This window comes from Nelumbo lutea, chromosome 2 (genome assembly GCF_056320005.1).
Source record: "Nelumbo lutea isolate HS-2025 chromosome 2, American lotus-T2T, whole genome shotgun sequence".
Classification (NCBI taxonomy): domain Eukaryota; kingdom Viridiplantae; phylum Streptophyta; class Magnoliopsida; order Proteales; family Nelumbonaceae; genus Nelumbo; species Nelumbo lutea.
Genome location: NC_142685.1, coordinates 92039089 through 92062882, shown reverse-complemented (window position 1 = coordinate 92062882; position 23794 = coordinate 92039089). Strand labels below are relative to the sequence as shown.

Below are 23794 nucleotides of genomic sequence, written 5' to 3'. Positions count from 1 at the left end.
CTGTTTATTTAAAGTCAAGATTTGCAGTCTAATTACCGCAAAATTGGCTAAAAAACAGCAAATATGCTGATGCAGTGATTATACTGCAAATAATTACATCCCCACGAGAAAGTAGAGAACACCTTTTGATTCTGACTTGGAGAAATGAACGCATAGAACAAAAGAAAAGAACAATAGGATACTTAAAAAAAGAACTTTTCATTTGCTTTTCTTTTACATCAGGTGTACAAGAATGAGAAGAAAGAAAAAAAAATACAATTGAGAAACTATACAGCAATACATTTCTCTTTTCTTTAATACAAAGAAAATTTCCTTCTCACTCCTTTCTTCATAATAAGTTGTAGTCAATCAGATGAAATTCTGATTGTAGACAGCCTTGCTTCTTGGAATTTTGCATACAAAAAGGGAACTGTAGTCAGTCAAATTGAATATTTGATTGTAGACGATTTTCATCCCTCTGCTCTTCATTTTCATTTGAAGGGAACCATAATCAGCCTTTGAGATTTAGACTGTAGATGGTTTACTCCCTAACTTTGTCTTGAAAGAGGGACCACAATCAACCAAGTAGAGGCACCTGGTTGTAGATGGTTCATTCCCCCTCACTCTTCATTTTCATTTGAAGGGAACCATAATCAGTCTTCGAGAATTAGGCTGTAGATGGTTTAATCCCTAACTTTGTCTTGAAAGAGGGACCATAATCAGCCAAGTAAAAGCACCTGGTTGTACATGGTTTATTTTCCTCTTTTTCCTTTCTCAAAAGTAATAACAAAAGGGAGAGAAAGATGAATAGATAGCAGAAGACATAAATAGGAAGTATTCACAGAGAGGACTTTCCTTCTATCTACTTGTATTAATGAGATTTTTCCTTCCTTCCCTTCCCTTGAGCACTTCTCTCCTTATCTTTGTTTTTCTTAAGAATCTCTTGTGAAAATTTTCTCCAAAGAGTCTCTCTGTGTATGTGTTTCTAGCTTCCCCTTAAGGAGCTTAAATAGGGAGTGGGGTGGTTATGTAACTACCCCCTTCTCCTAGGTGAAGGACACCTGTCCCTCCCACTTAAAGAGAGAGAACTCCCCACTTAAGAGGGGGAACTCCCATACGGGATACTTTTTTATAATTTTAATGATTTGGCTAGTAGACTAGCTAGCCCACTTATTACAGATTATTTGAATAAAAAAATGACTTCAACATACATATTTTATGTCCACATTCTCTAGAATCTTCAAATCTTGTTCTTGTTCTGCCTTGCTGAGTTCAATTTCCTTCTTTATGTATCGTTCTGTTTGCAGATATCAGCCTTGTGGGATTTCTTTAGCTTTAATGTTAGTGGTGTCACAGCAGAGCAAAGTCGTGGAGCTTTGTCAGTTCTCTGCATGGCAGCAAAATCATCTAGTGCAATTCTTAGTTCCCACTTGCAGGATATAATCGACATTGGGTTTGGCCGTTGGGCAAAGCAGGAACCTCTTCTTGCAAGAACATCATGTATTGCTCTTCAAAGATTGTCTGAAGAAGACAAACATAAGTTGATTTCAGGTGCTGGAAACCGGGTCTTTGGTTTACTACAAAGTTTAATAACTGGTTTTTGGCTACCGGAAAACATATGGTATGCAGCTGCAGATAAAGCCATAAGTGCCATTTACGCCATTCACCCAACACCTGAAACCTTAGCTGCTGATATGGTGAAAAGATCTCTAAGTTCTGTATTTGATGGTAGTGAAGGAGGTGAAATGCCAAATGGTATTAAAAGTGGTACCTCTGTCAACCTTACCACAGTGCAAGTTGCTAAGCTCAGTAGATTTTTGTTTGTTGTAAGTCATGTGGCACTTAATCAATTGGTCTACATTGAATCCTGTGTTCGAAAGATTCAGAAACAGAAAGCAAAGAAAGAAAAATCAGATGCTGAGCCTCAAAATTCTCAGGATAGCTGCGAAAAACTCGCAGATGCACCTATAAAGGTCAGAACAGGATTTTGTATATTACTTGATTACTTCATTGATGGACCTGATTGCTTCCAGTAAGACAATTTATTTTTGTCTTTGGCAAGAAATTCTGCTGTGCAGCACAATATTCATTTTATTTTTTCTTAAATTGATATTCCATTTACTTTAACAGTGTTTTCCTATTTGTATATGGAATGCAGGACAGTGGTATAAATGCTGAATTGGGTCTTGCTGCCTCGGAAGATACAATACTTGATGCTCTCTCTGAGAAAGCAGAAAAAGAAATAGTCTCAGGGAGTTCCACTGAAAAGAGCTTAATTGGTGAATGTGCACCCTTCCTGTCTAAGCTCTGTAGAAATTTTAGTTTGATGCAGAAGGTAATTCTCTTCATAGAAATACTGTAGAGTGCATGGTTAATCTCCTAGAAAATTTATACTCGCATAACTGATATGATCTTTCTGTCAATTCTAGTATCCGGAGTTGCAAGCTGCTGGGATGCTTTCACTTTGCCGGTTCATGATTATAGATTCAGATTTCTGGTAAGATCTAATTCATTAGCTAAAGTGGTTAGGCAATGACTAGGGGGCCGTTTGGCAAGTCTTTTTGGGAAGATCTTCTGGTAGCTCTGACAGTCAAAAGACGCATTGACTTTTGCATTAAGATCTGAGCAGCCTGAAGCCTGTTTGGTTAAGACATGCCTTTTCGCACGAAGACGAATAGAAAAAAAAAACGCAAAAGCTCCGTTTAGAGCTTCTCGAAAATTGCCCGTTTTGGGCTTCTCGCGTCTTTTCCGTGTGTCGGCTTTTGGCGGATAAATCTACTGTGGACCAAACGGGAAAATAACGAATCGCGGTCTGTCGAGCTTGTCGACAGACGTGCTGAACGGGGCCTAGGTCTAGGTGTTTTAGATTGTTTCAGTAGTGCTGAACTGGCCTTTGAGCTTCAAAAATTTTGCTTTTAAAGGATCAGGTGGATAATATCTAGCACTAAGGCCTCGTTTGTGTTTTGGTAAATGGGGACGGGTAAGTTGGTCAGTGCGAGAGCTGACCAACTGACCTGCATTCGTGTTTCGATGTTAGTGGGTCTCAGAAAACTATGATTCCCGAGCAGCTCAGTTACCTGGGTAAGTATTACCCTGCGCCCACTTGGGTAATTAACTTTCTTGTCTGCGGTTGAGAATTGCTAACATGTGATGGAGCAACATTTCCCCTTCAATAATGGCACCTTTGTAGATAAAACGGTCATCGTTTAACTTTATCTGGGAAACAAAAGAACACTAGTAAGTGCACTTACCCGGGTAAGTGTTTCCTAGGAAACATTTACCTGGATAAGTGCATTTACTTAGGTAAATGACTTCCCTTAAAATGAACTATGCCTAAATCAAGAGGTTATCTGGAAAATATTTTTCCTTTTCAAAAAAAAAAAAAAAAGTAAAAGAGAGATTTTCATAAAAAACAGAAGAAATATACAAGATGTATTCAGGGTTTTTGGCCCCAACATCCTTCATGAAGTTTTACCACACGCTTAGTTGCCAAGGTGCCAAGGAGCCAAGGCATAGATAGTGCCCTGTTTCCTATTCAATGGATTTTAAAATAAAAAACCTAGATCCTAGGTGGTGGTTTCCTAGGTTTTGAGAAGCCACTTGGTGAGGTTAGGAGACTCTCAATGGATGCCTTGTTGCCTAGACATCACCTTGACAGCTATGACTGCACCCAACAATAAAAGCTTCAGAACACTACAAGAACTGCAGTCCCAACATAAAAGTCCAACTAATATAAACAAACACCCAAAACATGACAAATCAATCCTTATATTTTCTATTGACAGAAGTAAAATCAAGAAAAAACATCAACCCTAAGGCTGTATTTGGTTTGAAAGAAAAGATTGGGAAAGTAAGGGAAAGGTAAGGAAACTCATACAAACCTTGTACAGGTTTTCCTCCCTTTCCCTTCTTTTTCCTACATTTTCTTTCAAACCAAACACAGCCTAAAACCATAGATCTAATAAAAAACCATGGAAAACTTGTCTGTCCCCTAACATGAACTCACAAAGACCAAGTAACCATTTTTTTGATAGATAAAGACCAAATAACCATCACAGCCGAACGAAGCTTAGACCAATCTGAAACTTCTTCATAGAGTCTGCTCTCACCCTCCTCAACCATCAAAATTACCAGATGAATCAACTCCAGGCTGCAAAATGGATTTCATCAAAATGGTAATTATGGTATCAGGATTTTTATTTCACTCTCTACCTTCTAATTCCAAAAAAACTTCTGGCAAGATCGTCACCCTGCAGGAAGAACAAATCCAGACTCTTAGTTGTTCTTACCCTGAGTTTTCTGTCAAAGCACTATTAGACTCATACTGCTCCAGTGCTCCTTTCCTCTTCCGTTGATTCTGTCCAACACAATCACATTTGTACCCTCATCCCCTTCTGAACCTACATAACTTGTATGAGTGCCAGAGACCCAAGGCAAGCTTAGGCTACTTTCAAATGATAAAAATGCATCCCCTTTTCATCCAGCCTTTTCCTCTGATTTTCAACTCCTGGAGCCTCTCCAGTATTCAGCAAATCAGAGGCTTCAAAAGAGTTTCTACCTGAAAGCATCTTGGAAATGTCTTCTATATTGTTTCACTCCCAAAAGCAACTTAAGGATATGACTGCTGCCTTTAAACCTCTTCCTATTGTATACCCTCTTAAAACTCATATGATGACCAGCTCCCCATAATCCAATTGGATACCTGAATCAACCAACTATTTTTAGAAAATTTGAATTTTTTTCACTAAATTAATTTTCTTTTCCTTCTCATTCACTAAAAATTTGTCAACAGTTGATGATGATATTTTGCCTTAGAAACAATCCAAAGAGCGATATGACTGTCTTTCCTAATATGACCCAACTACACCCTGTGATTCCTCTGTGACTCTTTCTCTCTAATCTGTTAACCATTCTCCAAAGCTTACCTGCTCATCTACGTGCTGGAATTCCTTACTAGAACAATTTTAATACTCTTCAGATTCCTTTCTCCATCCTTCTTGTTGGATCCAGCTTCAACTGAATTCTCCACCAGTTGGACCTTGGAAGCCATCTCAACCCCTGCTGACAACAACTTGCTACACACACCACCAGCATCCATTTCATCCCCAACCAAACATGATTGAATGACACTTGGAGAGAGGAAGGATTAGCAACTATCTCGACCTACCTTTCACCTTCATCAATGCAACCTGTATGAGAGAGCTCCTCATTACAATCTTCAAGACTATTGCAAGACATAGAGATCAGAAACTTGCTTACATTGAGACGGTAGTGAAACATCAATGCCAACTCTCTTAGGCTGGTGCAATGAAGCATTGATTAATTTGATTCTCCTGACCAACTTCACTCCCTTTGATGAGTGGTGGCTGAATTATGTTGAACTCTTCCCACTGAACCTTCTTTTCATCTGAAGTAAACCTGTGCCCCTGGGTTAATGGGTGAGCCTGATCTCTTGCCTTCCCCATTCCCTTTCTATTGATACTATTTCATTGCCCCTCATGTGACAAACAATTAGATCCCCTTTTACTAAGATGTAAACACTTGATACTACCTGTATGCTTTTACAGAATGCTGTACTCCTATTAGTGATATATATCATATATTTTGTCGGGTAAAATAGTAAAAAGTATTTCTTTAGAGGTTCTAACATTCAAAACACCAAATATCATTATTACATTCAGAAGTACAGAAAAACATCTTGATTAGAAATGCTATTCAGAGCTTTCTTGTTTTCTAGAGGCAAGATCGCAAGAGTTCAGGTTTACCAAATGCCACACTAGCTTGGAAAGGCAAGTTGATGCAGAGATGACTACTAGGCATCCTGTAGGTGATGCACATGAATAAATAAATATATTGACGTTTTTAATGTCTGAGTAAATTATACATAAATATTATGTAGTCTGATGTCAATTATACACTACAAAACCACAAATTAAGTTGTTAAATGATTAAATGGCAACATACACCTGGATTTTAGGAAAAACTTAGTCCTTTAGTAACATCCTTGGTTCAAAGGAAAGCACACATACACATAAAGACTAAGTCCTAATGTTTACCTCTATATTCACTCTTACCAATGCAAAATTGGTTATACACTTTCAAATATATATAAGGGGTATAGTTAGTTATTTTCTTCCATTAGACGTTCATATCCATACTGCCTACCTAGTTAGTCACCTAGGTGATGAGCCTCTAAAATGTGTAGGTAGTAACCCAAGTGATGCTTTAACTATAGTAATCTTACTTTGTCTTTTTGTACATTGGTTCAAAAGAAAATAATAGCGTGAAATGTGAATTATTTCTAACTAGATGCATTTTAGTGAAGCAAATCTTCAACTTCTATTCACGGTTGTGGAAAGTGCACCATCTGAAACTGTTCGTTCCAACTGCACCATAGCCCTGGGAGACTTGGCTGTCCGTTTTCCTAATCTCTTAGAACCTTGGACTGAGAACATGTATGCTCGCTTAAGGGATCCTTCTATTCCTGTTCGAAAAAATGCTGTTCTAGTGCTTTCGCATCTTATATTGAATGACATGATGAAGGTTTGTTTGGTTGGATAACCACTATGACTTTAATATTCTATTATTAGTTATGGAGAGACTTATCATTTAATGTTACTTGATTAGGTGAAAGGTTATATAAATGAAATGGCCATGCGGTTAGAAGATGAAGATGAGAGGATTTCAAGTCTAGCCAAACTCTTCTTTCATGAGTTGTCAAAGAAGGGTAATCACCGTGATTGCCTAACTATGTTGATAAATGTCTCATTCTTGTTTCTCAATGCATCTTGGAAATTTTTGCCTACAGGAAGTAATCCAATTTATAATCTGCTTCCTGACATTATGGGGAGGTTATCCAACCAAAACTTGAAGAAAGAGGACTTTTGCAACATAATGCAGTTCTTAATAGGTTCCATCAAGAAGGTAAAGGTAACTTTTAATTGGTTGAAGGTAAAATCATCGGGTTTCAAGAACATCACATTGTGTTTAAACTTTCTCTAGGATAAACAAATGGAATCTCTTGTTGAGAAGCTTTGCAACAGATTTAGTGGAGTCACAGGTATGCATATTTAGCGATTGCAGCTTTTAGATACTATGGCATGCTTATACAGACTAAGATATATCTTAAAATTTTAAAACTTTTATGCATGCTTAAAAAGAGCCAATTTAGTTATCTACTGCAATTTCAATATTATTTTTTCAGTCTGTTTGAGTTGACTGATTTTTTGGTTGACTTGGCAAAGGATTTGCTTTAGATTTAACTGATTGACAGTCAATAGGAAATTCAGAGTTCTTTAAGTTGATTTACATATTGGTTAATTATATTTAATGAGTTCTTGCTAGATTAGTCATTTTATATTTATAATATTATAAAAACATAATATTCATCAAAAGAATATTATAAAAACATTATTACCAATTGGATTATCTAGTATTTATATTTTTGTCATATGTGTAGTGATAACATTTCAAATGGATTATCTAGGGTACGTTGTGTTATCACACCCAAAAAAATTCTTATATGTTATTGGTATAAAAAGTAAGAAAGTACCATTGTGCCCTTCTCTTACAAGAATGAAATCAATGTTTTAAAATGCGGAGGCGTGACGCGAGGCGTTCCACTACCAAGAGGCATGAGGTGTAGCTCAGAACGCAAGAGGCGTAAGCCTCCCGAACACAAGGAGGCATAAGCCTCCTTAAGAGGGGGGGGGGTTAGGAGGAGGATGAAGAGGAAGGGGGATCTCATTTTTTCTTTATTTTTAATAAAAATCTTTTATATTAAGAAGAATAAAAATGCATAACATTAGTTGAAAGGGGGGTCTTGTTGATAACAGATAAAATTTTCTTTATTTTTCCTTACACATTCCTCGCTTTGCGCCTTGTGCCTTGGGCGCAAAGTGCCCCTTGCGCTTTTAAAACAATGAGACTACCTTGTATGTAACAAATAATTTGGAGAACTATAGATATATGTTGCTATTGAGGAGAAAACACAGTTTACTAACCACTTAAACAACATAAGAGATGTTGGTGTAGTCATAGAAAGGTAAATGTGGTTGTCAACAAGTTGCTAGTAGAGTGTAGCATCAAGAAGGATCTCACCGTTGTCCTTAGAAAGTTTAAGGTTCATCTCAAGAGGAGTATCCACATGCTTGTTATTGGTCAGATTAGTAGGTTTCACAAGATTAAAAGCGTATTTGTTCTGGTTAACAAAGTATCCATGAGAGGAATGTGTAACTTCTAAGCCTAGGAAATAGGTTAGATGTCCAAGATCTTTGATCTTGAAGGATTTACTAAGTAGCTATTTCAAACAAGTAACACTGACAATCTAACATTATCATCTCCGGTGATAAGGATATCAATTATCACCCACATATAAAAGCATCAAAGTGATTCTTTGAGGTCACCTCAATATGAATGAGGAATAATCAATGGAGCTTTGAATAAACCCATATTATTTATGATAGAACATAATTTCTCTAACCAAGCTCGGGTAGCTTGTTTAAGACCATATAGAGATAGATTACTTAAGCTGACAGACCATAGAGATTTCTCAAGCAACTTCGGAATAGAAGAAGAGGAATCCATGGAACTTGAGTAGTCGAAAGAATGGAGCATAAATACAGATGTAGTAGGAAGTTTAACAATGTGAGCACAAAAGAAAATGTTCTTAAGAAAAATAACATTCCGAGACACAAAATTGATGGGTGCAAGGATAATAGCAAAGAAATCCATTGTAATCAGAACTGTATTCCACAAAAACACACATAGTTAATTGGGATGTGAGCTTTGCACTCTCATTGGGATTGGGGAGGAAGGTGAACAAAGCACACATAACCAAACACATGAAGCATAGAAAGGTCCATTGACTGATGAAATAAACATTGGAAAGGAGAGACAATATTCAAAGAAAGAAGTCGATAAGATGAACAATTGTCTTGGTCACCTCAACCCAAAAGTAGGAGCATGGGAATTATGAAGTAATGTCCCTACCACTCAAGATATATTTGCTCTCGTGCTTTGCCACTTTGTCTTGTTGTGGAGTGCTAGGGCAAGAGCTTTGTGATTGAAATCCATGGTTTATCTATTAGGTTTGGAATTCTCCAACTTCACCATCAAAGTGCTCATGTACTCACTCCTAAAGTTTGACTAAGGTGTTCAAATGGAAGTGTTAAATTGATTTTTGATCATGGATGAATATTATTTAAATGTTGGAAAAAACATCTGATTTCTTTCTCAAGAAATATACTTGAGTGTACTCGTCAATAAATAAAACAAAGTATCTATATCTCAAACTTGAAGTCTCTAGATATGACCAAACACCACCATGTTTCACTTTAAGAGAAACAATTGCATGCTTGTGGAAGAAGGGTAAAATATGGTTCTTACACAATTGCAAGAAAGAAACTTTAGGAGACAAATATCCAACCTGAAGCAAGGCACCCTTGGCTGGGCACCTTGCCCAAATGCCTTTACTTATAGCAACTTGGTGCTTGTCTAAGCGACAAAAATGACAAGACGAGCACCTTATTATAATATCAATTGTATTACTATATCTTGTTAATGTGTTAATACATTCTATTATATAATATATCTACACATATCCTTTGTTCTATATTTTCGTGTTTTACTATTGAAATTTAAAAGATAAAAGGGTTTTGAGGAGAGAAAAAGAAAGAATAAACATATAGATATAGACTTTTTTTTTTGTTTTTTTCCATGTTTCTCCCTCTCTTCAATTAAATAAAACAACTCCATCCTCCTATTTTGCTTCCATCTTGAAATTTTATCATATAAGGTTTTTGTTGCTAATCGATATGAAATTGCTCTATTAAATATTTATTATAGTAGTATTATTTTTGAAAATAATGAAATTAATATATTTAAAAGATTTTTGTCTTTTAGATTGATGATTTGCCACATTTTTAATGGGAATTTTATGTTTTAATAAAAAATTGCTATTTTTTTCAATTAATGTGCATGCTGAATGGTATATAAAACCAGGGAACTATCCAAAAGCTAATTCTTTATTTTATAAAATTCTTTGGGCATTGCCTACTCCCAGGCAAGTAACTTGCCAAAAGTTCTTTATTTATAAAATTCTTATTGCCTAGGCACCTACTTAGGTGACTAGGTACCCCAATGTTGCCTAGAATCACATAGATGCCTTGATAACTGTTGTAAGGCTTACTTAATTGTTACTTTATAGCTGTTGTTAGTAGGCTGTTGGACAGTTACAGTTACTTGTTTTTTCTTCTTTCTTTTTTCTTATTATTCTGATTCTAGGATATGCCGCCAGGGGCATACTTGTAATTTCTGATTCTTTTATGAAGTTAATATAAATAGAATATTGGCAGCAGCCAGAAGTGACTTTTTCCTCTCAACCGTACCTCTCTCTTCCTCTCTCTCTCTCTCTCTCTCTCTCTCTCTCTCTCTCTTTCCCAATCCCCACGAATCACCACATGGTATCAGAGCAGGTTTTCTGGGTTGAAAAAGACCTACGATCCCTCCCGTTCTATTTTTAACAAGTGTTTGGACGTGGCTGTTTTTGTAGAAACCCTAGTAGGTTTCTGGCGGCAACTTTTGTGATTTCTTTTTCTTGGCCGTAATAGCAAGAAAACCCTAGTCGGAGAAGGGTGATGCTGGTGCAGACTCCTCTGTTCGATGCTGTGAAGTCAAGTTCAGATTAGCACCTTCGTACAAGTGTTGAATAGGTGTGTTTTTTTGTTTCAGTTTGTCTCAGCCTTCTTTAGCCGATGGTGCATAGGGCTCATGTCTTGATTATATAGTTATTTGTTTGGACGTTGGGTGGTTAGAGTGTGTGAGCTACAGTCAGACCGATTGTAATGTCTGTATTGGTGGTGCTGAACTGATTACCGGACTGGTTTATTGTTCTGTTTGGACGTTGTGTTAACTGAACCCCTTGTTCTCAACTGTATTCCCTTTGTTCTCAGCAGTATTTAATGATTCTTTTGCTCACATTCTAGGAGTAAACCCTGAGTTGCTCACATTCTGATTGTGGCGGCTATGTTGTTGGGTGGTATTTGGATTGGTTTTCAGTAGTATTCGATGGCAAGTCATGAATTAATTTCATTGGGGGCTACACCAACCCGCAACACAACAGGTATGGGAGGTGAAATCATGGTATTTCCCATGCCAATTACCCCTTTAAACGGTCTGAATTACCTGGAGTGGGCTAAGAGTGTAAAACTCTATGTAACGACAAGGGGTAAAGTTGGTTACATCAATGGAAGGGTGAAAGAACCCAAGGGTGAGATGGCCTAACATGATAGGTGGGACCAAGAAAACAGTATGGTGATGTCTTGGCTCCTCGCAACCATGGAACCTGATGTGAAAAAGAATTTTATGTGGGCAGACACCGCCAGTGAGATCTGGGAACAGGCCAAACCTACCTATTTTGAGCAAAGGCATTACGCCAAGGTTTACCAGTTGCAAGCTGAATCCTCAACATGTAAACAGGGAAACCGTAGCTTGTCTTCATACTATTCAACCCTTACCTCCATATGGAAGGAGTTGGACCATTATTGATGGAGCGCGATCCGGCCGGTCTTAGCTGTCCGCAGCCTTGCTTCTGAACGGGGTAGCAGGGAACCTGAAATGGAGGAGATGGGGAAGCTCCGGGGGGAACCCAGTGTAGAGGCTCCGAAGCTCAAGTTAGAATCCTTCAAAAGCAAGGTAATACCAGATAGCGCAAAGTTTGCATACCTCGTTTGTCGGGGGGCAGGGAGCTCTTATAATCATTTCGTGCACTCGTCCCGAGGCCCTTGTCAGGTCGGGTATGATTACCCTTGTGCTTGTCAATTCGGTCGTCGTCCTTTCTGCTGAGACAGAACCGTCACTGCCTAACAGTCTTTCTAACTGGAGATGGCAGTGTCAGTGGCGGTGGCAGGTGGCCGTTTAGAGTGCTGCCGCCAAACGTCAGATCCCAAGTCAATCAGGCGCGGCGCCCTCGTGTCATGGGTGACTCCTTCATCGCGCCATCAAGCACCTACAGTGAGCCATCCGAGTGCCAGCCACGTGCTTTCATGGTGCCAACATGTGTGTCATGGGTGGGCTTTGCTTGTATTTTGTAAGGGGGACCGCCAATGGCGTAATTGTAATTACTTAGTATGCTTTTCCATTGTTTTGATGTTTCATATTGTCACTCCCCCAAAAGCTTAACGTACTCTTTGAGGGGAGGTAGGTAGTCGAGTGAGCTCATAAGCGTGTAAAGGTTAAGCACGAGATCCCCTCGACACTGTACTGTGTGCTTGTGCTTACCATTGATTAATGCAATACAAGTAGCCTTTTGCTAATTCGTGTGCCTTCTTGTTGCCTTTCTGTGTGTGTTTGCTTTGTTTCGTAGGCTTACTCGCCCATTTCGAGTGCCACACGGGGCCCCAAAGATTATCCCCGTGACAGTTGGTATCAGAGCGGGTTTCTCCTCAACGCTCGTGACCCTTGCATAGCAACACTAGTGGTGGCGCAATGAAGCACAACAAGGAACTCACCGACGAGATTGGGCATGGCCTTGCCCATGCGAGGGAGACTGATGAGTCTCTAGGCGATGAAGCCACCATAGAGAAGGCCCCAAGGGGTCGCACATCCAAGGCAAACAAGCCTGACAAGTTAGCTGACACGCTTGCTGCCTTCGACACACGCATCCTTCGCTGTGAAGTGACTGTTGGGGAGATGCGTGACCGAGTAGAAGAAATCCACTTGAATGTGGAAACAATTGAGAGCTCCATGGTGGAGCTAGAAGCCTGTTTAAATGGCATTGTGAATGAGGTCCAAGACGTCCTGAATAGAACCCTCAAGGAAGTCCTTGGAACAAAATCCCGACAAGAAGGGAGCTCATCTCGATCCGACATCCAAGACCAGGTGGATGAGATGAGAGCTGAATGGGGGGCCATGAAAGTAGCCATGGCCTCTCCCTCCGACCTCCAGACTCAATTGGATGATCTAAGAGGAGACATGACGCTCCTCAAGAGACTAGTGGCCAGCACTCCAAGCCCCTCCACAACACTGGCCCTTGCTTGTGCGAAGATTCGGGAGCCCACACCTTATGCTGGCTCCCGAGATGCCAGAGAACTTGACAACTTCTTGTGGCAAATGGAACAATATTTCCATGCTGCTGGCATTGATGATGACCTAACGCAAATTCGTACAGTGATTATGTATTTGACTGACATTGCTATGCTATGGTGGTGCAGGCGATGCCAAGACATTGAACGGGGTACGTGCACCATCGAGACATGGGCTGATTTCAAGCGAGAACTAAAGCGGCAATTCTACCCAGAGAACGTGGAGTACCTGGCGCGGAAGAAGTTGAAATCACTCAAGCATCAGGACTCACTCCACGATTATGTTAAAGAGTTTTCAGCCCTTACCTTGGAGATCACGAACATGTCCGACAAGGATCTACTGTTCAACTTCCTGGACGGACTGAAGCCATGGGCCGAATTAGAACTCCAACGCCGCAACGTACAGGACCTCGCCACGGCAATGGCAGTGGCGGAGCAACTCAATGAGACTAACTTATCAGATGAAGAAGCCCCTAAGCCAGAAAGCCCGCGTTCCCCTAATTTGAGTGGGGGAGCAGGTCCCTCACGCCCTCCGTACGACAACTCCCGCTTCAACAAGCCAGCAAGACAAGACTATGGGAAGAAGCCACAAGGAGAACAAGGCCCTCAGCACCGTTACAAGCCCAGAACCGCTGGGTCCTCAATTTCTTGCTTCCTTTGTGGGGGAAATCACTTGGTTCGCAACTGCCCAACCAAAAAGAAGATCAATGCCCTCGTCGCCAAGCTCAGTGATGATGAGCAAAGCGATGAGGAAAAATCTGTGCAGGCGCCTAGAGTGGGCGCCCTTCAACTCTTCAACGCCATGGTGAAGAAAGAGGCCAATCATGGAAGGCCAAAGAACGCCCAAAGGGGGCTGAAGTACGTAGACATCCTCCTCGGCGGGAAGCCGACCCAAGCCCTTGTTGATACAGGGGCCTCCCACAACTTCATTTCAGTTGCCGAGGCTAAGCGACTCAATCTGAATGCTGTGAAAGAGACAGGGTGGGTCAAGGCCGTGAACTCCGGGGCAAAGGCGATTGAAGGCATGGCTCGTGGGGTTGACCTCCAAGTTGGACCGTGGACAAGCAAGGTTAATCTTTCAGTGGTACCCCTAGATGATTTTCGAGTTGTCTTGGGAATGGACTTCATGAGACAAGCAGAAGCAGCACTCCTACCTCACATCAACTCTTTGTGCATCTTGGACGAGCGCTCCCCTTGCATGGTACTAGTTACGACTTCCACTAAGGTTCATGGGAAGCGAGTTTCTGCACTACAACTTTTTCACGAAGACAGTTCTACGTCAACAAGGAAGAACCCCTGTCAAGTACCTCACATCGACACTGGAACTGGTTGGGAAGTCGTCACTAGGAAGAAGTCACCCCCGAGACAGTTCCATTTTCAGCGCCAACACCAACGTCAGCGCCCAAGTCAACACCAGCAGCAACATCAGCTTCAACGCCAACCACATCAGCAGAAGTCGACTTCGCAGCAGAAGCCGCAAGTGCCCGCAACTGGTGGGCCCAACAGAAGAAGACCCAAGGCTGTGTCAAACCTTTCCCACACCTACTACCACGACCACCGGGGAGAGCGAGTGCCACCCAAGCCATCTAGGGACCACAATCACACTATCCCTAAGGCTAGTTCCTGTAGTAGCCCTGTGAGATACCCTTGGGGAAAAATGCATGGGAATCCACACCTTAATAATCCAAAACACCATTTTGATCATTCCCTGGCCCAAACCTACCCCTTAGCCAAACAGGACCAGCCACTAACATACCTTGAGGCTGCCAGGAAAGGACTTAGCCATAGGAAACCCCAACAGAATGAGCCAACCCGACCATGCCACCAAAATATACACCTCGGCCTTGGACGACAGCCGGTTCGGGGAGCAACAGAAGAACCTCCTTCCGCAACAATGACTCTAAGCGACCAGCCGAAGCCGATCTCCGAGGACGTAGATCGAATTGAGTGGGGGAGAATGTCACGGGTGACTCCTTCATCGCGCCATCAAGCACCTACAGTGAGCCATCCGAGTGCCAGCCACGTGCTTTCATGGTGCCAACATGTGTGTCATGGGTGGGCTTTGCTTGTATTTTGTAAGGGGGACCGCCAATGGCGTAATTGTAATTACTTAGTATGCTTTTCCATTGTTTTGATGTTTCATATTGTCACTCCCCCAAAAGCTTAACATACTCTTTGAGGGGAGGTAGGTAGTCGAGTGAGCTCATAAGCGTGTAAAGGTTAAGCACGAGATCCCCTCGACACTGTACTGTGTGCTTGTGCTTACCATTGATTAATGCAATACAAGTAGCCTTTTGCTAATTCGTGTGCCTTCTTGTTGCCTTTCTGTGTGTGTTTGCTTTGTTTCGTAGGCTTACTCGCCCATTTCGAGTGCCACACGGGGCCCCAAAGATTATCCCCGTGACACTCGGTCACGGACTTCCTTAGTATCAGGTGGTGCCCAGAAGGTGATGCGAAGTGTTGAGCGAGGCAAAGTCTTGAGCTCTGAGGTATCTATAGGGCATGTTAGTTCGGCGAGGTGTATCCCGAACTGTTACAAAGTGGGTCAGTTCGGCGAAGTGTATTCCGAGCTGTTACAAGGTGGGTCAGTTTGGCGAGGTATATCCCGAGCTGTTACAAAGGGTGAGTTTGGGCCCCCGGTAGGGAGTTCAGTCTGCTCGTGTCCCCTTGTTCCCGCCTAGGCTTGGCCCCTTTTGCCGAGCTGTTGTTTTTGCCACGTGTCACGTAATAGAGAGGTCGGGCCAAATCTTCCTTCATCAATTATTATGCCATAGAGTGGAAGCACGATGATGATGCTAAGGCCTATAGGAAGCTGGTCTCTCAGCAACGGGTGTTTGCTTTCTTGTTGGGACTGAACCCTGCATATGAACCGTTGAGGGTGCAAATCCTAGGAAGCAAAGAGTTGCCTATGGTTCACGAGGTATACTCCCTTGTCCAATCTGAAGAAAGCAGGCGGAATGTGATGGTTATAGCTGAGGGGGAGCAACAAGTTGCCTTGGCTGCAATGAATAATAGCTCCACGGGAAAGAAAAGTGACCCTAAGAAGGCGGATGATAAAGATAAGCTGTTCTGTACCCACTGTAGGCGTTCACGACATACACGTGACACTTGTTGGTACATCCACGGGAAACCCAAATGGGCAGCAAAGAATGAAGAATAGGGTAAAGGTCATTTGAAGAAAATGAGCACAACACATTTGGCAACCCAAGATACTCAATTTTCCGGTAGTACCCGGGACCACCCTAATAAGTCTAACCCCAAGGAGGATATAATGAATTCCTTCAGAGAGCACCTGGAATCTTATGGTAGGGCCTTGCGACAAATGGACAACTCAGTCACTAGTACTCTCTCTACTTCATTTGCATCTGCTTTAGGTAATATGGCTTCTTCATTCCATGCCACTCCCACAGATTCCCCTTGGACCATTGACTCAGGGGCCTCCAACCACATGACCGGTAAGCCTAACTTATTCCAGTCTTATATCCTTTTGTCATGAAGGGATAGAGTGAGACTTGTAGATGGTTCTTTTTCTTCCATTGCAGGCCAAGGATCAATATCCCTTCCCCATTGCCTTAACCTGAAATTTGTATTGCATGTCCCTTAGCTTCCAATAAACTTGCTTTCAATTAGTAGCATTACAAGCTCTTTGAATTGTAGTGTGATATTTTTTGCTGACTGATGTGTTTTTCAGGATCTAACTTCTGGGAGGACGATTGGTAGAGGAAGCCTAGTGGATGGTCTCTACATTCTCGACAACAAAGCTGGTCTCTCGGTGTCATCCTTAGAGTCACATAGTCAGTCAAATAAGAGTCAAATTTTCTTGTGGCATAGTCGTTTAGGTCATGTTTCTTTCGAAATAATAAAATCTTTGTTTCTAGTTTTATTTAAGTCATGTTCAGTGTCAGAGTTCATGTGCCAAACGTGTCAGTTAAGCAAACAATGTAGAACAACTTTTCACTCAAGTAATAAAAGATCAAATGTTCCGTTTCATGTTGTGTATTTTGATGTATGGGGACCTACCAATGTAATCTTCGAGGGCGGATGTAAGTACTTTATTACATTGATCAATGATTATTCTCGCTATACATGGGTAATTCCTATACATGGCAGAGCCGAAGTTCCAAAGATAGTGAAAGACTTCCAGAGGATGATGTTTACGTAGTTCCATGTTGAAATACAGATCTTCCAATCTGATAATGCGAAGGAATACTTCCATGGGGGGTTCATTGAGTTCTTCACCTCGCACGGATCTATTCATTGGAGCTCATGCGCCAGAACACCACAACAAAATGGTGTTGCAGAAAGGAAAAACATACACCTTCTTGAGGTAGCCCGTGGGATGATGTTACACATGAATGTCCCAAAAAGGTTTTGGGTGGATGCTATACTTGCAGCTGCGTATGTCATCAACCGCATGCCCTTCAACCACCTTGACAACCATGCAACCACCTTTGGATTATTAACTCCAATGCCTTTATCCATATGACAAGGGCATAGTCTAATCAATCCTTTAAATCTCAATACTCGAATAAGCATATTATTACTACTAGGGTGAAAAACTAGAAATTGTTGGATGTAATGATTTGTCCTTATTTCATCCATAACTTCTCTGTTTCATCCTCTTGAAACCCTTATTGTTCCTAATTTCATAATAAATTTGATTTCAATTTGTCAATTAGTTGAGAATGGTACCTCGTTTCATCTTCTCATGATGGTTGCTTGATATAAGACCAATGAATTGAGAAGATGAAGGGGAAGGGACATAAGTTGGGCCAACTATTAGATTTTGAAATTGAGAGAAGACAATAGGCTTGCTCTCTTCCATCTTGTTGCTTTCTACTACCACTAGTTCTAAAATTGTATACAAGAATAACATGTGCATAGTTATTGTGGTGATTCGTGGGGATTGGGGGAGAGAGAGAGAGAGAGAGAGAGAGAGAGAGAGAGAGAGAGAGAGAGAGGTATGGTTGAGAGGAAAAAGTCACTAATGGCTGTCGCCAGTATTCTATTAATATTAACTTCATAAATGAATCAGAAATTACAAGTATGCCCCTGGCGGCATATCCTAGAATAAGAATAATAAGAAAAAAGAAAGAAGAAAAAACAAGTATTTGTAACTGTTCAACAACCTACTAACAACAACTATAAACTAACAATTAAGTAAGCCTTACAACACTCCCCCTCAAGTTGGGCTGAAGATGTCTATCATGCCCAGCTTGTCACATAACTCATTGTGTCGCGAGCACAGAAGCCCCTTTGTAAGGACATCAACAAGTTGTTCCTTGGAGTTGACATAAGGGATGCAAATTTCCCCTTTTTCCAGTTTCTCCCTTATGAAGTGTTTATCCACCTCAATATGCATTGGTCCTCTCATGTAGGACTGGGTTGCTGGCGATGTTTATTGCAGCCTTGTTATCACAGTAAAGGGACATAGGACTATGAACAACAACTCCAAGCTCCCCTAGAAGGTTCTTTAGCCAAAGGACTTCAGCCACCCCATGTGCCATAGCTCTATATTCAGCTTCAGCACTTAACCTTGCTACCACACTTTGCTTCTTGCTCTTCCAGGTCACCAGATTTCCTCCCACAAATGTGCAATACCCACTAGTGAACTTTTTATCATCCACAGCTCCTGCCCAATCAACATTTGTAAAGACTTCCACCTTTAGGTGATTGTGTTTACTGAATATTTGGCTTGTTCCTGGATATTTCTTCAAGTATCTAAGGACTCTCTGTTGCCTCCATGTGTGGCTTCTTAGGAGAGTGCATAAACTGGCTCAGGACCCCAACGGAATAGGCAATGTCTGGACAGGTCATGGATAGATAAATTAGCTTTCCCACTAACTTTTGGAACTTCTTTACATCTTTCAGAGGTTCCCCAACACAGTCACCTAGCTTGTGGTCCACATTCATAGGAGTATCTGCTGGCCTTGCACCTAATTTACCTGTTTCCCGTAATAGATCAAGGGTATATTTCCTTTGAGAGACAAAGTTACCCTTTTCTGAGCGGGGCAACTTCAATCCCAAAGAAATACTTCAGGAGTCCTAGATCTTTCACTTCAAATTTAGATGCAAGGAATTGTTTCAAATTTTGTATCTCTGAGCTCTAACTTCTTGTAATGATGATATCGTCTACATACACTATCAATAGAACAACCTGTTCCTAACATCTCTTCACAAAGAGTGTATGATCAGACTGACATTGTTTGAATCCCATCTCTTGAACTGCCAAGTGAAACTTACTGAACCAGGCTCTGGGAGACTGTTTTAAGCCATAGAGAGACTTTCGTAGTTTGCACATCTTATTTTCACTCCCCTTGGCACAGAATCCAGGAGGTACCCTTTGGCTACTAGTCTTGCTTTGTACCTTTCAACAATTCCATCTGCCTTGTGCTTAATTGTGAACACCCATTTGCACCCTACAGGGTCTTTCCCCTTTGGAGGATCCACCAATTTCCAAGTTTGATTTTTGTGGAGGGCATTAATCTCCTCCATCATGGCATCTACCCATTCAGGGCATTTTAAGACTTCTGCAACATTTTTGGGATTAGGGATGCAATCAACTGCCGATAGGAAGGCTCAGTACGAGGGGGAAATGTCGTCATAGGAGACAAAGAACGTAATGGGGTGTTTGGTAGTGCAGGACCTAACTCCCTTTCGTTGGGCAATAGCAATGTCAAGCTCATCCACAGTAGGAGTAGGGTTATGGGGTGGACTTACCTCCTAGGAGTCTGATGATGTCAGTTGCTCAGTGTTTAGCTACTCCACATCTCTATCACACCGCTGATCTCTCCGACGTGTACGTTGGAAGACACGGAAGGGAGTAAGGTCCGGAATAGAAGGAAGAGATACTTGAACTTGCTTCTCCTCTTCCACACTACCACTCTCCCCTTGAGGAGAAGGAGGGAAGAATGGTTCGGACTCAAAGGACACATCCATAGACACAATAAATTTACGACTAATTGGGTCAAAGCACCGATACCCTTTTTGAGAAGAGGGGTACCCAAGAAAGACACAAGGAATGGACCGAGGGTCTAATTTACCTCGGAATGGAGACAAATCATAGACAAAGGCCCGGCAACCAAAGACTCTCATGGGGATGGAAAATACAAGAAAATGAGGCTACAATAATTGATGAGGGGCCATACTACTGGTATAAAATGTGAGAAAGGACCATTGTGGCCTTCTCTTGTGCCATCTTATTATGTAACTTTTAAATGTTATTCCATAATGGGCTTTTGCATTCTTCCTTGGCATTAGGATATGTTTTTCACCTAGGGTTTCCCTAGCTTTTACAACATTTAAGTGGGAATATTATATGTTATTCCATAATGGACTTTTGCATTTTGCCTTGGCACTAGGGTATGTTTTTCACCTAGGGTTTCCCTGGCTTTTACAACATTTAAGAGGGAATATTATATTTTATGGCTGCCAGGGAAGTAGAAAGCTGTTCACTCTCTTGTTAGACAGTTTTTGTATGCCCTTAGCTTCAATCTGATTTGATGTGCTTTTGTTATTTAGTGAAAATAAATAAAGTGCATGTTTGATTCATGTTGTTTGGTTTAATTCTGTGTAAAACCCTAAAACTGGACATTTATAGAGACTCGTGTTAGTTTTAAATGTTCACAGCCGTTGGATAAGTCTGGGGAGATTTATCCTGCCAAGGCTGATACTGGTGTGCCACCAAGTGTTGGGATGGCCTGTCTCAGCCACCAGGGTAAGACCCGAGGCACATGCAGTATGGGATTACTTGAATCCTTGAACCAGACCAGATTTCCAGTATTGCCATGGACCTTGGAGATAGATGGGCAAAACTGGAAAGTTACACCTGACCCCTAGACTCGATTATGACACTTCACTAGGTGTTGGATCGGGCTGCCTTTGATATGCCAATCAGTGAGATCCTTAGCGGGGATCAAAACCTGGGTATGTTGGGGCAGTTTGAGAATTCATCTGAGTGGGTGATCATAGTGATAGAATCAGCCACTTTGTCGGACAAAGGGTAATGATCGGGAATGCACTATCTCTGATGGAAACCAAACTGCCGGCAGTTGATTTCAATCGTTGGAATTTTGTTTTGCAAAATTAATATATTTATATATATATGTACAGTTTCGAATTGTTTGCAAATGGTTTTAATTCCCGGGATCCATGTGAGAGGATAGTGCGGCACTGTTCCTTGTAGCCGAGGGAGAGGTCCTCTCTTGTCGGGCAGTGCTTGATCATAAAGGGCTGAGAGGTTAAGTGTAAGACCATTGAGGATAATACCTGATGGGCTAATTTTGCACCTGCCCACAGTCCCTGGGTTTTTATAAGATGGCTTGGCCCAGGGACCACTTAATGTAAGTGTTGGGCCCATAGGGTCCATATGATGGACTCAAGGGGTTCATTGAGTTTTTCAGTGAATTCGGTTGGGCCTTGTATTAAAGGCTGGGCCGAACCCATGTGGTTGGTGTGTAGATCAATGCTTGGGTCCCACGCCATACAAAGAAGCCCAACTGGGCAGCAGATTGGAAAGTAATTAGACACTGAACACTTAATGGGTCAGAAGCCCATTTCGAGGTGGGCTGATATGATCACCCATCCTTGGGGCGAATCTGAGATTAATGTTAGTAAAAGGATTGGACCTTTTAGCCTTATCCACTCTTGGAGACCAAATTCAAATTAGATTTGAATCTGGTAACCTCCTGATAAGATCAGGAGTAAGTTAACTTTATCTGCAGATAGGATTAAGATTATCCCCTATCCAAATACTGATTTGGATTGGGATAACTCCTAATTAGGAGGATTCTTAATCAAGAAGAAAGGAAGAGAAACCCTAACCAAGAAAGAGAAATATCAGATTTCGAACCACCTTGAAGAGATATAGGATATCTCCTGTGAATTTAGATAGGATCTCATTTTCATACTCCAGAAAAAGAAAAAAAAGGCAGTTCAGCCTTTTCGCCTTTAGAGTTCTCCTCTTGCCGCCGTCATTTTTTTTGCAAGATTAGATCTTTGCAGAGAAGAAAGTCAAGAAATCTGTTCTTGACATTAGTCTTGCAAGAAAGACTGAAAGGATCCAGTGTTTAGTGTTTCGAGAGGATTCTTGTGAAGGATCCAGTGTGTAGGACGCACCCTGCTGGTTCTGTTCCATCCACAACTGTGTCATCTTCAGCAGGAACGGATCTTGGAGCATTCTTTGGGCGTGAACACCAACTTTGGGAGATACTGCTTCTCCGGATTAGGTATATTCCTCCCATTTATCTTTTGGTACAGATCTGGTTTGATTATGGTTCAAGTAGGATCCTTGAATATTGTATTCTAAATTTAGGGAATATGATTCCCAGTTGGGAGAAGGTAGGAAATTTTTGAAATTCGCCCACCCATTCTGCAACCTTTATGGTGTCCATTAGATGGATCCTACTTTTCTTTCATCTCTCTCTCATGTTTCTTTTTTCTGATAGTTTGAAAAACAGCACTTTCTTCTGATGTAGGGCTTTACCAACAAATGAATACTAAATTTGGTTATGACACAGGATCCATTTCACAAACTGCTGTTCTTAGTTCTTGTCAATGATTGGGGAAGTTGTTTTGTTACTTTGGGTACTTCTCTTGCAGATGTCAAACAGTGGGAAGATATTTCTTATTGCCTTTCGCAATTGACATTCACTGAAAAAGGACTGAAAAAGTTAATGGAGTCATTCAAAACCTATGAACATATTCTATCTGAAGATTCTGTGATGGAGCACTTCAAAAATATTATTGCCAAGGTATTGAAGTTATTTTTGGTGCATGCGTCATTCCCTTTGGTCTATCTACTAACATTTTTTTTTGTTTTATGTATATCAACTAAAATCAGGGTAAGAAATTTGCCAAGCCAGAGCTGAAATCCTGCATTGAGGAGTTCGAGGACAAGCTAAATAAATTCCACCTGGAAAAGAAGGAGCAAGAGATAATTGCTAGAAATGCCCAAGTTCACCAGCAGAGAGTGGGTAACTTGGAAGGCTTAATGGCGACCAATGGTGCTACAGAAGCTGCTGATGATGGTAGGCATAGCATAGTTAGTCAACAAGATGATCCCTAGGACATCTATTAATTATTTAGTGTCTTTTTCAAATGGTTTGTCCTTTGTAATCTAGTAAGTCAATTTCTGAAGCTTCCTGAATTTGATAACCACAACATGATTCTTTATAATGGTCATTTGCTACTTAACAGCCTGTTCTGCTAAATTCGTGTCTAAGTTGATTTTGCTTTTGCATGCAGATGGAGCAGCTAGTGAGATAATAGACCCTCTTATTGAGGAGGGATCAACTCAAACTTCCAATGAAGCAGCAACAAAATCCATGGAATTGGAAGGAAATTCGGGTGTCTCTAGTGAAGTTATAGAATCGAAACCAGGTGGTGGGGAGGTTCAATCACCAAAGTTTTCTCGAAGAAGAGGTAATCCAAGCTCTCTAGCTACTGGTATAAGATCAATATTGACATTATCATCTGAGTAGGGTGTTAACTGCTTGTAGGTATCTCAAAGGCCAAAAAAAGTGCTGGGATTCTTGTGAAAGATGAAAAAGATGACGCTCTGACCAGAAGAAAATCTGGTCACGTCAAAGGTTAGTTCACCTGTCTCAACTTCCTATTCACACACACATCCATACATCACTCTAATGTTTGTTTCTCTTCAAGCTCAACCAAGTATCCTGCCCTTTCCCTTTTGTGGTGTCTCCCTATATCCACCCATCCATCCTTCAGTTCTC

General features: G+C 41.2%; 1 protein-coding gene across 3 annotated transcripts in view; it reads left to right on the top strand.

The window, feature by feature from the left end:
* LOC148871966 (binding protein) overlaps positions 1 to 23794 on the top strand; it is a 32287-nt gene that overhangs the window by 7937 nt on the left and 556 nt on the right. The window contains exons 6-16 of one of the 3 annotated variants that reach the window (XR_016108139.1): positions 1287 to 1952; positions 2138 to 2314; positions 2409 to 2476; positions 6300 to 6522; positions 6607 to 6706; positions 6788 to 6903; positions 6982 to 7039; positions 22662 to 22813; positions 22903 to 23089; positions 23307 to 23483; positions 23543 to 23650. Coding sequence is in view for 2 of the 3 variants with exons in the window: in XM_088973599.1 (XP_088829725.1) it covers positions 1287 to 1952; positions 2138 to 2314; positions 2409 to 2476; positions 6300 to 6522; positions 6607 to 6706; positions 6788 to 6903; positions 6982 to 7039; positions 22662 to 22813; positions 22903 to 23089; positions 23307 to 23483; positions 23561 to 23650 (2014 nt within the window). In the remaining variant the exon portion in view is untranslated. Of the gene's footprint in view, positions 1 to 1286; positions 1953 to 2137; positions 2315 to 2408; positions 2477 to 6299; positions 6523 to 6606; positions 6707 to 6787; positions 6904 to 6981; positions 7040 to 16752; positions 17052 to 22661; positions 22814 to 22902; positions 23090 to 23306; positions 23484 to 23542; positions 23651 to 23794 lie in introns of those variants that run through there. The other 2 variants (XM_088973599.1, XM_088973600.1) reach the window with 2 other exon arrangements.